Raw genomic sequence first — 13612 nt, 5'->3', positions numbered from 1 at the left:
AAACCCACCCCCCCCCCACCCCCCCCCCACCCCCCCCCCACCCCGCCCAACCCCCCCAAACCCAAAACAAAACACCCCCCCCCACCCCCCAAACCCCCCCCCCCCCCCCCCCCCCCCCCAAAACACGGTTAGGTATATAAGCTTCGGACGTCGGACAGGGAATAACAAAAAGGGAGTATAGCTTAGAGCAAGAAAACGAAGAAAAAAAAGACAAAGAAAAAAAGAAGAACCGTCGAGACTCCGCGACGTTGTCGGGGGTTCGTGTGAGGGTCTCGTCAAAGTCATACGCCATCTGTCTTGGGCAGCCTGCCGTTTTCCTGACCAACCAACATACATATTTGCCGGCGCTGTTACATACGATGGTAGATCATAGGGAGTAACAGATGGTTTTGGGCTTGCATGGACAATTTGCCGTGGCCCCCCCTTCCCCCCGAGATCATGGACAACATCATGCGGTCTAACACGCGGAGGGGAAACAGCCGCAGAGCCGCCGCCCCCCCGTTCTCATGGGTGTTGCCATCGTCTGAACGAGTCGGACAGTTAGGGGGTTCCGGGGGATGGAAAGACAAAAAGGATCAATATCACCGCCAGTTCCCCTGACTAAGGGACAGCAGGCCCGCAACGGCGTCCACGTCGCCCTTCTTGCTGGGGCTGACCTCGCCGCGCATGAAGCGCTCGACCTCGTCGTCGGGCACTCCGGGGGTCGGGCTGCTCCTGCCCCCGGAGTCCTCGAAGATCTCGAGCGGGGAGTGCCGCCCCTTCCCGGCCCGCAGGCTCGGGGTGGGGGCCGTGTTTGCTCGGTTCGCGGAAAGGAGGGGCGGGCCGCGGTGCTCCTGCAGTGGACGGCCCAAGGCCCGGCGGGAATTCGCCTGCTGAGTGGCGGTCGTGCCGGACGGTAGAGGTTGCCTGCCGCCTCCTGGTACTTGGGGCTGAGACCGACGCTGCAAACGGTGTTGCGGGTTACCCTCCTCATCAGGACTCCAATTCTCCTTGTCGGAGTCGCTGCCAGCTGGAGATCTAAGCACGACAACGTTGTCCTTGCCACCTACGCCGCCAGACTCCTCCTTAATTCGAGGTGCGGGGATGTTCTTCTCCCCGGCAAAGCTCGTTTGCAATTTTGCGACGCTGCTCGACGCTCGGCTGAGTCTCCGCTTCTTGGCCATCCCCGGTCTTGCCAATGCTTTGCCCAACGGCGCATTCCGCTTCGAGCTGCTACTAGGCTGCAATGGACCCCCGGTGCTACCGGTAGAGCTCGTTGATCTCAGCAAGCTTATTACCGCGATCGCGGACCCGCTACTCTCGTGCTTTGCCTGCGCCGTCAGCAGGTCCTCCTGGTTGTCGGCGTCACAGCAGAACTCCCACGCGTGGACGTCGCGAGATCGTCCCCTCGTCAGTCGTGGAGGCAGAGCACGCGGCCCAGAGGTTGGAAGCGAGCCGGTGAGGGTAGATATAGGTGGTAGAGTGACTACAGGCTGAACGCTATGACTCCGCTGAAGACTAGGTCGACGAATTGGGGCGATTGACGACATACTCTCTCCCGTTGGCCGAGGCAGTGGCAGATGTGGTGGGGACGGGACTGTTGAAATAACCTCGGCCTTGCCCTCTAAGGACAGAGAAATACGGGCGTTGGATGACTGAGAGTTGGGCAGGGGAGGGAGGGAGCAAGATGACCGGGCAGATGAACATGTCGAAGGACGGAAAGGCTCAAGTCTTGAGAGGATGTTAGGTGGGATTCATGGTCTGCTGGGACATGGATTCTTACCTGACGGAATCATCACCTGCGCGATGCCCCAGTGTCGATGGGGTTGAAAATGAGCTGCCGGGATTCCAGCGATTGGACAAGTACCCCACCGAGCTCGCAAAGGATCGAGATAGGTGCAAGGAGTCGTCGCTTGATTCCACTCCTAGGGGCGATGGTTCGTTTGGCTGACTATTCTCTGGCATAGTCTGCCCCGTCTCGCCAGCATTCTTTTCTGCTTCGTCGGAGGAGCTTGCATGACCAGCATCGGACGCTGCTGGCGATGTTGATTCGCGACCTGTCAACGAGAGTCTATGGCCCGGAGACGAGTTCGAAGCATCGAGAGCTTCAGACGAATTGTATGGCATGGGGTCGGAGGACAGGATCTGCATGCCCCCATATCTGAGGGCCGCGATTTCTTGTGGCGACAGCGGGCGTGACTTCCTACGATCGTTCTGTCGGCGGTTTTGGAACCATATCTGCCGAGCATTAGCGATGAAGAACGGTTTTTGTTGCTGCGTCTGGGTCACAACTAACCTGGACCTCCTTCTCATTCAACGAAACGCGTGTCACGAGCTCAAGACGCGCCGTCTTGTCGGGCTTGGGGTTAGCATTGTAAGCTGCCTCGAGTACTGCCTTGTCCTTTGCACTACATGTGCATATGTTAGCAAATACGTGCCATTTGGGGAGCCCAGTGGCCTGTATCGAGGCGGTTTCCGGTTCCAATGGGGGGGGAAACATACGCGGTTCTTTTCCTCTTTCCTTTCGGATGTCGTTCGGACGCCAGACCCTGGCTTCCCGACTCTGGCAATGAAGGCTGGGAAGACTGCAGCAAAGACTCGTGAGAGTCGTCCGTACCGGTCGTCGGGCTCTGCCGTTCAGGAACCGCGTTGTTGTGAGGGTCGGGAGAGGATGGCGAGGGGGAAGAGGAGGCGTGTCCGTCCATGGCGAAGTGGGATCGAGGATCAACAGCTCAAGCACACATGCATAGTATACGCGTGGTGGTCGAGGGGGAGTGAGGGTGTCTAGTAAGGAACAGCAGAGGAACAAGACATTAAGCGGTGACGCGGGCACCACGGGGGTATAAAGCTACTGAGGGGAATCTGCAAGGCGAGGTCGCTTTCTATGGCGGGACGTGTAATGGGGCTACACTAATACAGAGAGGAGCGTGGCATGGCACGTTCCCACATCACCGCCGCGTCGAGGGGCATTGGCCAATCACATGGCGTGCCTGGACGACCTCTTGCCGCATTTGGGAGGAACAACAGCATAACCCTAACCCGGGCAGCTGGGATAAATGACCTCGGGCAATTCTACGAAGCGCACTGTACATCCATACCCTGTCCAACATTAAACGCGTTCGCAACGACGCGCTCTTGACGTTCATGACTTAATCTCGGTCCTTGAGCCGGCAATCACAGTATCAATGCCGAAAGGCAGTTGAAGTCCTTTCAACACAGGTCATCTCTATTGATTTACTCCGTCTAGCATAGTACTCTTCATATGTGCTATGGTAGGTAGAGAGCATGCCATCCAGTTCTCTCGAATCAACCAGGATAGACCTAATTCGCAACACGATGTGTGCAATGCCATGCACGTGGGGGTATCCATCAGTGTACTGTACATAGTACGTACAAAATCATAATCCAACCACCTAACCAAGTACAGAGGCCACGCCTAAAACACCCATCCACATTCTTCGTTCAGTCAAGTCTCTTGCAAGTCATCTTGGTACAGCGACTTCAACCCCGTATTCAGCGCTCTGATCCTCTCCCTGTTGACCTTGCGCTCGTTCTCCAGCGCCGCCACTCGCGCCTGCAGTTCGGCAATCCTGCCGTCCTTGGCCTTGATCGTCGTCCGCGCCATCTCCCTGCCCCGCTCGACACCCCGCATCCGCAGCGCATACGTGTTCAGGGACTCCCGGACGCCCTGTCTGACCGACTCAGTCATAGGTGTCTCTCTGAGTATGTTTATCACCTCCTCCGTGATATCGTAGTCGTCGCCGTGCCCGCGAGAACTGTCTTGCTGGCTGATACGCGTCGGCGTCGGACTCGCGGCTGCTGTCCTCTGCCTCTTGGCTTCAGAGACGATGAGGAGACTGTTCCTCGTCAGGGGAGTCGGCAAGCCGCCAAGCATGTCATGTGTCCGTGGTGCAGAAGGGGTGGTAAATGACGCTCGCCCGGCCTGTGATTCCACTGCCGGGGCCTGGCTGTCCTTCTGGCTCTCGGCGCTCTCATCTGCCAGCCGCAGCATCAACCTCTCCTCGTCCGAGCTGAAGTCCCCGCCGAAGTCCGTATCATTATCCTCGCCGAACGCACTTAGCTTCCTCTTGGCCGAGGGGATAGCCGCAGCGATATGTTCCGGCGCAGCCTGCCGCAGCCAGGTGCTGTTGTCCTGCGAATCCAACGTGCCCGCCCTTCCCGCCCTTCCCTGTTGTGAGACTTGGTCGGCCAGGCTTGCCATGTCCAGCTCGTCATCCGTCGATAACTCGGTCGAAAGGCTTGGTCCACGCCCGCGCCCTTGCGCAGTCCCGTTGAACAAGAGCCGTCGCACCGGCGCCGGGCCGGGCGTTTCTGTAGGCGGTGCCCTCGAAGCTGTAGAAGGTTCAGGCCCTGGAGTCCTCAGCAATTCCCCCTTTTCCCGCACCTGGGCGGAGTCCTCGAATATGAAGAAACCGCATTGGTCCTTCCGTTGTTTCTGGCAGGTATAGAACCACCTGTGTTTGTTCTTGCCGTTCTTCTTGACCTGGAGACGGGGGGCCGGGAGCCGCGGATCACAATTGCCTGTTCCGATCGACGGTTAGCCACGTCCCTGTTTCGCACTGTCGGAGGGTTACGTACAGAACCATTGTCCGTCCTCAAAAAAGCCGTCTAGCCTGACTTTACTTGACGTCGGCGTCCTCGAGTTGTTCCCCCGGTATGATTTGCGTGGAGTGGTGAACATGATTTGCCTTCCAGCTTGTGCTGGCTAGGTCGCAGTAATCTGGGCATTCAGAGCATCGTGGATGGCCCAGGATTCATTCATGATATATTCCGCCGCAGTTGGCGACATAAAACGATGTATGACATACGGCTGGGAATTAATTGCATGTGTTGTTCAGCGCCACAGCAACCCCGCGGTAGCACATGATACGAATATGCAACTAATGATTATACGGAATTATCGCTAAACTCAATCAACCACCAAAGTATCTCAGATGGAAATCACTATTTTCGGCATGTCCTTGCTACGGTATTCCATACCTGAGAACCGAAGGACTTGGTTTGTAACCACTCTTTCCAGCACTGATCCTCTGCCATCAACCATCTTCGGTGGTATGTGATCATCCTTTTAGTCTCATTGCTATGCAGGTGCTGTATACATGGGAAGTCAGATAGATGCCCACGCAATCCCGTACAGCATACAACATTCCCTTTGCTGCAGCAGAAGGCCCTTTGGAAGGTTGGCGACTCCTTCTCTCGGGTCATTCGTTGTCCCTTGTCCCTTGGGTGTGATACTTAGGCAGGCGTGTGATGGCGTCTACAGGCCTCATAGGACAGAGACAAGGCACGATATCAAAACAAGTGGTGAAAAAAGAACTGATCTGTTCCTATCTTTCATAGCTATCAGGTTAAACATTGGAAGCAAAAGGGGTATAAAGAACCAATCATAAGAAGGGAAATAAACAGACATAAGGGTCTGTCTGGGGCTAGGGAAACAGGCGCAAATCAGATATCATAATAGTAATCGTCATCCAAACCCTCCCGGCTCGGAACCGCTCCCGCACCGGGAGCCGGCCCGGAATAGGCTGCCTCCAATCTGACGTTGAGGAGCCGGATCTTCAGCCCGTACTCGCTCACCAGCGTGACCAGCTTGTTCGTCTCCGCCGTGATGGGCGCCTGGTTCAGGAGCATGAGCAGGCCGTCGAGCCACTCGGATGCCAGGCTGTGATTCAGGGGGAATAGGGTCAGGATCGCCCGCTCCTTTCCATCGCCGCCCTTCTGGGCGTCCTCGGGGCTCGAATAGCTGTAGATGGTGATCTTGGTCGTCGGCTTCGTCATCGCCTGCAGGCCCGCCGGCGTCTTCAGGGTCGATTCACTAGATAGACTCTGGGCGTCGTCGTTGGGCGCGGAAACGTTGGAGACCACCGAGCTTATGGTGCTCAGGTCGACCTTTTCAGTCAGGCCATCGAGACCAGGGTCATGCTGCAGGTGCTCGGAAAAGTCGGCGTAATGCAGATAGCGCCGGTTGTGGGAGAGCTTAGCAAACCTATACGGTTGGTATAGACGCCGCTTTTGCTGGCTGCCATGACGGGAATGTTGGCGCGGCAGGGGCTTGGAGAACCATGTGCCTTGGAGCAGGCACCGGATCCTCTGCTCTTTGACGAACTGCAGTGCCTCGTGCCTAAGTTCCTCCCGGACCTGATAGAGGTGTTGGCCCCACTGGTCATCGAACGAGAGTTCCAGTAGCTCCATCTGTAGTTCCCGGAGCCTCGGGCAATCGTACTCCTGCAGGTCCTCCTCGACCTCCAGAACATCTTTGGTTCTGCTGGCCTGCCCGACAACCTGCTCGATGAGTATTCTGACCAGCTCCGCCACCTTGTCGAAGTCATCACGTTCGGCTCCGGTGGCTTTCCACATCCGAAAGAAGGCGTGTAATCCGGCGGTGTGGAGTCTGGACCACTGGAACAAAAGGGGCCTAAATAGCTTATCGTTGGTCTTGGTGCCATCCAAGGTCTGGTAGCCCCTGATATCCTCCATATCGGACTTGTCCACCTCAAAGTGATCGTAGAGCATCATGGTGACCGCCAAGCTGGCCCGTGCAACAGGGCAACGTTCGCTCAATGGTTTGCTCGACTGCTCGAGCAGCATCTTCTGGAATCCGTCTTCGTTCTTCCTCACGTAGTCGGTAAGATCCATCATGCCCAAGAAGCCTGCTGTGTCGAACTCCTGGGCGGGCGACTCGGTTTCGAAGCCCAATCTCCTCCACTTCTCAGGGTTATGCCTCCTGCTTCCCTTCTTGTTCGTCTCGGCCTCTTCAGCCGTCCTCGCAGTTCCGTTTGGCAGGTACCTATCCGGTGCGCTGGCCAGGTGGAGGCCTTTCAGTGCCCTTCGGTGCTCTGGTCTCTCCAAGTCGACCCGAACTTCCCTCCACTTGCGCAGCAGCACCTTTGTCAATGACTGAAACTCGAGCAAGGGATAGGCAAGATCTTGAAGTGCAGAGCTCTGCATGAGGTTGTAAACCGCTTTGATGAGTCCTAGGTCCTGCAGCCTCTTAATGAACTTTGACCATTCCTCTCCCACACCGGTTCCCTTTGTGACTACCACAGCTGAGACCCCATCATTCGACACCGCGTCCCGTATCAAGGCATTGATGAGCATGAGAGCGTTGGCACACAAGGCATGGTCGGCGGATTGCAACTGTTGGATAACAAGCTCAAAGAACTGCGGGTAGACAGCCACGGCTGGTTTTAACGCCCGGAAGCCAAAAAAGCCCGGTGTTTTGACGGTCCCTCGTCCAGCAGACTGTGAGTGGCTGACCAATGCAACCAGAATGGACATGGCGCCCCGCAGAATGTTGACGAGAGGGTTCATGACGATAAGTTCGACGATCCGCTCCACCAGGTCCCCAGCCGTGGAGCCTTCGAATATGTCCCAGCCCATGTCCACCTCTAGCAATCGGGTGAGGCTTTGCAGCGCATAGGCTAAGGTGTTGCCCCCGGTGCTCATGATCAATCGCCGCAGGATAACCAGGCCGCCCGAGGATATAAAGACGTCTGCAAAGGCCGGGTCGTTGATGGATGACTGCAGCTTGAAGACTGCCATTTTGCGTACGGCATCCTCATCGCTGGCAAGCCGCGACAGGAGTGCGGGGATATCTGCTTGATCCATGGCCGGCAAGTGTGAGGTTTTGGAGGGAGGGGGGGTGTTTGGTTGAGGTGTGATAAGGGTGATCGCAATGGTGATAGAGCAGGTCGGTCGCCGAGTTCAGAGTTCAATTGCGACGCAAGGTGGTGGTCGAGTCTCGGGAGAGATCACAGAGAGCGCCAATCCAAGGGTCTAGCCCTGCGTGGATGAAACTAAAGTTTGTCTGGGAGAGAGAGACATTCCATCGCGAACGATCTCAACTGGTGCCTTACTGGAAATTTCCTGGTCTGGTGGACAAGGGGATTGCGCACGGATGAGGATTGACAACCCTATTAGGTGCATACGAGGTGCATAGCATCACCTCACTTTCCCCCCTTTCTTGGCGACAGGCATGCTTCACCAGAGAGTCACTACTGCAGGTTGTACATTAGGTAATTTCTAGCCTGTCGACTCACCTCTTCCCAGTGCCGTACGGACAGTTTAGGAGTGGGAGCCAAGTTAAGCTCCAGGTAATTTGCTGATTCACTACGATTCAAAACAAAAGGGCTAGGATGGCAAGCCAGTCAGAGTCTTCTGTGTTGGACTTTATAGCTGAGATGGCAGAGTGTAAGCAGTGGGCCAGATCGAACGTCGGCACAAACAGCTTGCTGCCTTCTATTGGAAGCTAGCCATCGCCGGTATGAATATCTCCATCGAGGGCCACAATCTATGTATGGCAACCAGAAACATACCCCAGGCCCATACCTGTGCCACAAGCCTCATTATTTCTCCTGAACCGTTTTCTTGACGCCCTCAACAAACGCCTCCACCGCTTCGCCGCCACCGAGGGGGACGCTTCCGCCCCTGACCAAACCCCCGTTCTCGACCTTGATGCCGAGAGCCTCGGCTATGGTAGGAAGTCCGCCATCCCGCAGCGCAACCGTCAGGCTCGCCAGGCTCTGGGAGAACTGCGGACTCCGCAGCACCTTCTTCAGCAAACTGCGCTTCTGGCCCGGGCTCATGGCTTCCCGCGCCGCCGTCACCGACTCCGCCGACGGATCGGCCGAAACCGGGTCACCGTCGCTTCCCTGCTGGGAGAGGACGAGGACGGTGGGGGGCAGGAAGCCCAGGAGGTTGTCGACGTAATCATCCGACGCCGCATCGATCATCGGAATGGTTGTCGACGGCTCGAGGAGGTCGTTCAGGACTGGGTATAGCTTGCCTCCTTCAGCCTGCTGGCCGCTGCCGAGCCCTTGCTGCCCCTTGAGGGACTCGAGGAAGTTTCTAACGGCTGCAGCCGCATCTGGAGCGGAAGAAGACGCCCTAGAAGATAGGAAAATAGTTAGCGCTGTCACAGAACTTTTTGGATGCCAGACGCCGCAAAGGATATCCATATCTCAATTGTTGAACAATGTGCAGTCGAACACCGAGTCTACAAATACATTGGATATTCCTGAACCTTTCGTCGGCAGTAGCAGAGCTCTGCAGATTCCTTGTCATGGCCGCTGCTCCAAGCCGCGAACTCCGTAAACAAAAGCAAGTAGAGAGGTCACCTACGCTCTCCCGCCATCCGCTCCACCTTCTCTGGATCCTTCGCCCTCGCGCCGGATGTCTCCACCCGTGGCATCAGCACCTGCACCTCCGCTGCTTCCTTGGTGGTGGTCGCTGGCGTCTCCGTGGCCTTCGACATCTTCCATGGTCTCGTCGTCGTCGTTGTCTCGCCGGCTGTCGTCGTTGTCATTCCGCACCAGGGTCAATTCCCGCGTGACATCGAGCTCGTCGCCTTGCAGTAGCCTGTTCACAATTTCGCCAATCTTGAGGTCGCGGGGGCTGAACCAGCTTGGGTCGCCACTCCGGGCTTGGGGTTTGGACTGCAGCCAGAACAGGTGCCGTTGCGAGGACGAGGCGAATTTGAGAACGAAGATGCGGCCGTCGGTCTTGGAAGTTGGGTTGCTAGGCGACTGGGTATCGTAGGGGACGAATTGCCCATCGGTGGGGATCATGACAAGGTCGAGTTCGGGCTGATCGAGAGGGACGCTTCGCTCTCGCCAACAGAAGTGGATCAGATCTGGACGGGGTAAGCTTTAGTTAAGCCTTGCACATGGCTTCCGGAGGACGACATACCGTCTTCGCTATAGAGGTAGACATATCCCTGTCTGGGAATAGGTTTCACCTTATAGGGCCTTGACGATTGCTTCGTTGCGGTTAGCCGTTGGGCAAAGCGGGATCAACAATTTATCAAGGCAAACTCACATCAACCTCGCAGAGGCCAGCTTTAAAGGTAATGATGGGTATTGCGGACATGTTGCCGATCTGGTATTTGAGGGTAGGTAGATGGAAGGGAATAAAATACGGGCAGTCAAGGGGGAGAACCGAGCGTTTGCAGATTCGTGGTGGTGGTTTGTTGAAGAGCTGGGGGTGGTGTAGTAGTGGATGGTGAGGCTCCTACTGAAGCTCTCAGTGGTGGCACATCCACCAAGCTAGGTTGCAGCTTTGACGTGTTTGGGGCGGGAAGAAGTGAGAGGCTAAGAGCCTCTAAAGGGTGTGGCTTGTTGACCCACGGGCCACAATGGCACCTGCCAGGGCTGTCAAGCCACATTTCATCCGAGATTGCACCCCGGGTTGGCAGGTGAAAGTGACAAAGTACAGATTAGCAAATGCCAATTCGAACGGTTTGCTGGCTAAAAGGACCCCCGTTATCACTTTCACCATTTTTCTCCGTCCATCATCGGCATCCCGACTTGACGACCCGGAGACCGGGCCTTAACCAACTGTGTGGTGTCTGGCATTGCAACGTCGGCACCTTTGCCATCCATCTGTCCTCCTCCTCACTCCTGTCGCCATCGTCCAGGCATTGGGCGCGCTCTTAATGACGGAGAACAGCTTGCCCTTTGAGACATCCCGACGAACCCATGGCGCGACCATTGGGGCCAGTCCGTCTTAAGAGGACAAATCCTCTCACCCTCCTTATTGGTGCTGTTCTTTGCATCTTCATTCTATACTTTTTAATTGCTCCTGCAACTTCTGATTTCTCTTCTGCTCGAAAATCCACCGCGGCATCTCATCCCCTCTCCCCTCCCACCTCCCCTTTCCGTAAGACATCCTCCAAGGGAACACAAAAGCCTCCACCGGTGACCCGATACAATCTCAACAATGTCACCATCACCAAGAACCCGATCGAGAACCGCGAGAACATCCTTGTTCTCACCCCAATGGCTCGCTTCTACCAGGAGTACTGGGACAATCTCTTGAGACTGTCATACCCCCACGAGCTTATAACCCTCGGCTTCATTCTGCCCAAGAATAAGGAGGGGAATGCGGCGACCACGGCGCTACAAGAACAGATCGCAAAGACCCAGCAGCACAGCGCCGAGAGGAACAGGTTCAAGAGCATCATTATTTTGCGGCAAGACTTCGACCCCCCGCTGGCCTCTCAAGATGAGGGCGAGAGACACAAGTTGCAGAACCAGAAGGAACGACGAGCTGCCATGTCCAAAGCGCGCAACTCCCTGCTGTTCTCAACCCTCGGCCCATCGACCTCATGGGTGCTCTGGCTGGATGCCGACATTATCGAAACACCGCCCACACTGATCCAAGACCTGGCTTCCCACGATAAGCCCATCATCGTCCCGAACTGCTTCCAGCGATACTACGACGAGGAAAAGAAGATGGAAAACGAGCGGCCCTATGATTTCAACAGCTGGCAAGACAGCCCAGTTGCGCAGGAATTGGCGGCCAAGATGGGGCCCGACGATATTCTGCTCGAGGGATACGCAGACATTGCCACGTATCGGGTCTTGATGGCCTACATGACCACCGATGACGGGGAGGTGCACTCCGAAGTTGATTTGGATGGCGTTGGAGGCACAGCGTTGCTAGTCAAGGCAGACGTTCACCGGGATGGGGCCATGTTCCCCCCTTTCGCCTTCTACCACCTCATCGAGACCGAGGGGTTCGCCAAGATGGCCAAGAGACTAGGCTGGCAATCAACGGGGCTTCCAAATTACAAGGTGAGACTTGCTGCCGGACCATACGCTCGTACTCATTTCGCTAACACACGACAAAAGGTGTACCACTACAATGAGTGAGACGCTGCCAGTACGGATTGCCCGAATACGGCGCGCTTGCGTTTGCCACGATATTTTACGTTTCCAGCGACGATAGATCACGGCCTGAATCGATTCGAGACGTCGACTGGGGAAACATCACGACCTCGAAGCCGTGGTAGCATATTGTCCGGGTCAGGGGCTGGAGGACAAAGTTCCATAGACCGGGATCTCCAAGACCCCTTGGTGTCCCCTCCTCTTTTTCTCTCTCTCTCTCTTTTTCATCTGGGAATGGTCCCGGCGTTTCTGCAGTAATCAAACCCACCAGACACACGATCAGGACGACGGAGTCGGGAATGCATGGAGGCTCAAGGGATGAGCCGGTGGGGTTCCAACTTTGTCTTAACTGTGTACAATGCTTTGCAATCGCCCCATCTGGATGGCTTTTTTAGTTTAGAACATGTAGAGGGGAGCCTCATGGGTTCTTTGCCCTCATGATGAGCTGGAGGAGGAATTGAGAGATTATAGAAATTTCCAATGTTTAAGCCAGCTACTCCCCCTTGGCCCTTGCCTGATTGCAACTTTGCCAGATCCTATCTATGCCTGGGGGGAATCCTTAGTCAATCATTCAACCCCCACCGAACCGACGAACCCCCCAATGATGCTGTATATAATGCTAAGGGAAGAGTGGCAGATGCATTCGCGCAGCAAACAGCCTACTCTCCCCTGGCTCCCGCAGCCAAATTCACAAATGCTCTCTGATGATATCATCCCATAAAACTCCAAGCTCGAAGGCAACCCAAAACGATGATCCGTCTCCCCTCCCCCTCTCACTCCCCCTCATACCTCCCGCCCCCATCCGCAATCCAGAACGCGACGAGCCCCCTGGCGGCGACGCGGTCCCCGGCCCTCAGCAGGGCCGCGACGTCGACGTTGAGCGGGCTGTCGGCCTCGGGGCAGGCGAGCAGGGCGCGCACGGCGCGCACGCACTCGAGCACCGTGTAGGCGGGCGTCCAGGCCGAGGCCAGGAGGTCCAGGCAGATCTCGCCCGTCCGCAGCGCCACGTTGGCGTGCACCACGGGCGTCGCGAAGCGGATCGACGGGGGCGCGAGCGGGTAGCTGGGCGGGATGATGATCTCGAGGAGCCAGCGCCCGTCTGGGGTTGGGGGGGGGGGGGGGCACATTTGTTAGCTTCGTTGTGTTCTGGTTTAGAAAGCAAGACGTTGCAGCAACGGGGGATGTTGGGCGTGGACGCTGTCTTTTTCGCCTACTCACCATCGTAGCCGCTGCCGATCCCCCGGCCGTTGATGACGGCCTGCCAGGTCAGCAGCTCGTCGTCGCGGACGGGGCCGAGGCGCTCGATGCCCGTCTCCTCCTTGGACTCGGTGTTCCATTGTCCGAGCTCCTTCAGCAGCCGGTGGGTCGCATTGCGTGAAGACGATTGTTTGGACATGAGATGGACGATGGGATGGGCGAAGTGGGTGTGGGATGGTAAGTTCGAGTGCTCGGCGAATGTCGAGATACCAGTCTTCTATGAATAATGGCAGAACTAGAGCATGGTGGTTGTTGGAGCTTCGGTTATATTGGTTGGAGCTTGCGGTTCAATGTCGAAGCTTGGTTGGAGCTCCACGACTGGGGTACGCTCGGCGCATTAATATGTAAATGCCGAGGCTCATGTCCCATCCCCGAACACCTGGCTCCAGCCTTACTATAACTGAGGTCACATCTCTTAAATGCTTCAATGAACGGTCCCTTACGAATCATATGATTTCTGGGTCTGCCAGCCAGCACTTTGTTGGCAATATTCCGACAGGCCAAGTATTGGATCAACAAGATAGGCAATGGGCGTGTGGCCAAGTCTCCAGATACACTATGTTCATTACTATATTCTACGTGAACTGAATTGTTCTTTAAGTCGTCTAATCTGCTGTTTGTAAAGCCAACCAAGCTGAGAGTGCCCCATTGGCGTGACTGCCGTGGGTGAACCCTTTTCCCTTCTGCCC

At 56.2% G+C, this 13612-nt stretch overlaps 5 protein-coding genes across 5 annotated transcripts; 1 reads left to right on the top strand and 4 right to left on the bottom strand.

Moving 5' to 3' along the window:
• Nucleotides 1–117: 117 nt before the first annotated feature.
• QBC33DRAFT_531698 (uncharacterized protein) lies at nt 118–2878 on the bottom strand. Its single transcript, XM_060427318.1, has 4 exons — nt 2482–2878; nt 2276–2387; nt 1763–2217; nt 118–1710 (listed from the first exon to the last, which is right to left on the bottom strand). Exons 1-4 carry the CDS (start codon nt 2682–2684, stop codon nt 582–584), a joined length of 1899 nt encoding a protein of 632 aa, XP_060285919.1. The 5' UTR covers nt 2685–2878; the 3' UTR covers nt 118–581.
• A 567-nt stretch (nt 2879–3445) lies between these two features.
• Nucleotides 3446–7608, bottom strand: QBC33DRAFT_576812 (ELMO/CED-12 family-domain-containing protein; the record flags this gene model as incomplete). Its single annotated transcript, XM_060430941.1, has 2 exons — nt 3446–4521; nt 5478–7608. The coding sequence occupies 2 exons, from the start codon at nt 7606–7608 to the stop codon at nt 3446–3448; spliced, it is 3207 nt and encodes a 1068-aa protein (XP_060285918.1).
• Nucleotides 7609–7882: 274 nt separating this feature from the next.
• QBC33DRAFT_531691 (proteasome complex subunit Rpn13 ubiquitin receptor-domain-containing protein) lies at nt 7883–10057 on the bottom strand. Its single transcript, XM_060427317.1, has 5 exons — nt 9817–10057; nt 9688–9757; nt 9121–9631; nt 8040–8886; nt 7883–7978 (listed from the first exon to the last, which is right to left on the bottom strand). Exons 1-4 carry the CDS (start codon nt 9865–9867, stop codon nt 8346–8348), a joined length of 1173 nt encoding a protein of 390 aa, XP_060285917.1. The 5' UTR covers nt 9868–10057; the 3' UTR covers nt 7883–7978; nt 8040–8345.
• A 161-nt stretch (nt 10058–10218) lies between these two features.
• On the top strand, nt 10219–11899 carry QBC33DRAFT_332840 (mannan polymerase complexes MNN9 subunit). Its single transcript, XM_060423686.1, has 2 exons — nt 10219–11573; nt 11631–11899. Exons 1-2 carry the CDS (start codon nt 10476–10478, stop codon nt 11649–11651), a joined length of 1119 nt encoding a protein of 372 aa, XP_060285916.1. The 5' UTR covers nt 10219–10475; the 3' UTR covers nt 11652–11899.
• Nucleotides 11900–12439: 540 nt separating this feature from the next.
• Nucleotides 12440–13216, bottom strand: QBC33DRAFT_609725 (ubiquitin-conjugating enzyme/RWD-like protein; the record flags this gene model as incomplete). The annotated part of the gene is made up of 2 exons (XM_060432402.1): nt 12885–13216; nt 12440–12765 (listed from the first exon to the last, which is right to left on the bottom strand). The coding sequence occupies exons 1-2, from the start codon at nt 13060–13062 to the stop codon at nt 12440–12442; spliced, it is 504 nt and encodes a 167-aa protein (XP_060285915.1). The 5' UTR covers nt 13063–13216.
• Between the last annotated feature and the right edge of the window lie 396 nt (nt 13217–13612).

This window comes from Phialemonium atrogriseum (genome assembly GCF_030411735.1).
Source record: "Phialemonium atrogriseum strain 8032-3 unplaced genomic scaffold QBC33scaffold_6, whole genome shotgun sequence".
Lineage (NCBI taxonomy): Eukaryota > Fungi > Ascomycota > Sordariomycetes > Cephalothecales > Cephalothecaceae > Phialemonium > Phialemonium atrogriseum.
This window is presented reverse-complemented; position numbering and strand designations above follow the sequence as displayed.

Coding starts and splice junctions, on each gene's coding strand:
- QBC33DRAFT_332840 (XM_060423686.1), top strand. CDS start 10,476: ATGGCGCGACCATTGGGGCCAGTCCGTCTTAAGAGGACAAATCCTCTC. Junction 11,574..11,630: donor CGGGGCTTCCAAATTACAAG/GTGAGACTTGCT, acceptor ACACGACAAAAG/GTGTACCACTACAATGAGTG.
- QBC33DRAFT_531698 (XM_060427318.1), bottom strand. CDS start 2,684: ATGGACGGACACGCCTCCTCTTCCCCCTCGCCATCCTCTCCCGACCCT. Junction 2,388..2,481: donor GGAAAGAGGAAAAGAACCGC/GTATGTTTCCCC, acceptor ATGCACATGTAG/TGCAAAGGACAAGGCAGTAC. Junction 2,218..2,275: donor TGAATGAGAAGGAGGTCCAG/GTTAGTTGTGAC, acceptor AATGCTCGGCAG/ATATGGTTCCAAAACCGCCG.
- QBC33DRAFT_531691 (XM_060427317.1), bottom strand. CDS start 9,867: ATGTCCGCAATACCCATCATTACCTTTAAAGCTGGCCTCTGCGAGGTT. Junction 9,758..9,816: donor CTGGCCTCTGCGAGGTTGAT/GTGAGTTTGCCT, acceptor ACCGCAACGAAG/CAATCGTCAAGGCCCTATAA. Junction 9,632..9,687: donor CTACCTCTATAGCGAAGACG/GTATGTCGTCCT, acceptor TACCCCGTCCAG/ATCTGATCCACTTCTGTTGG.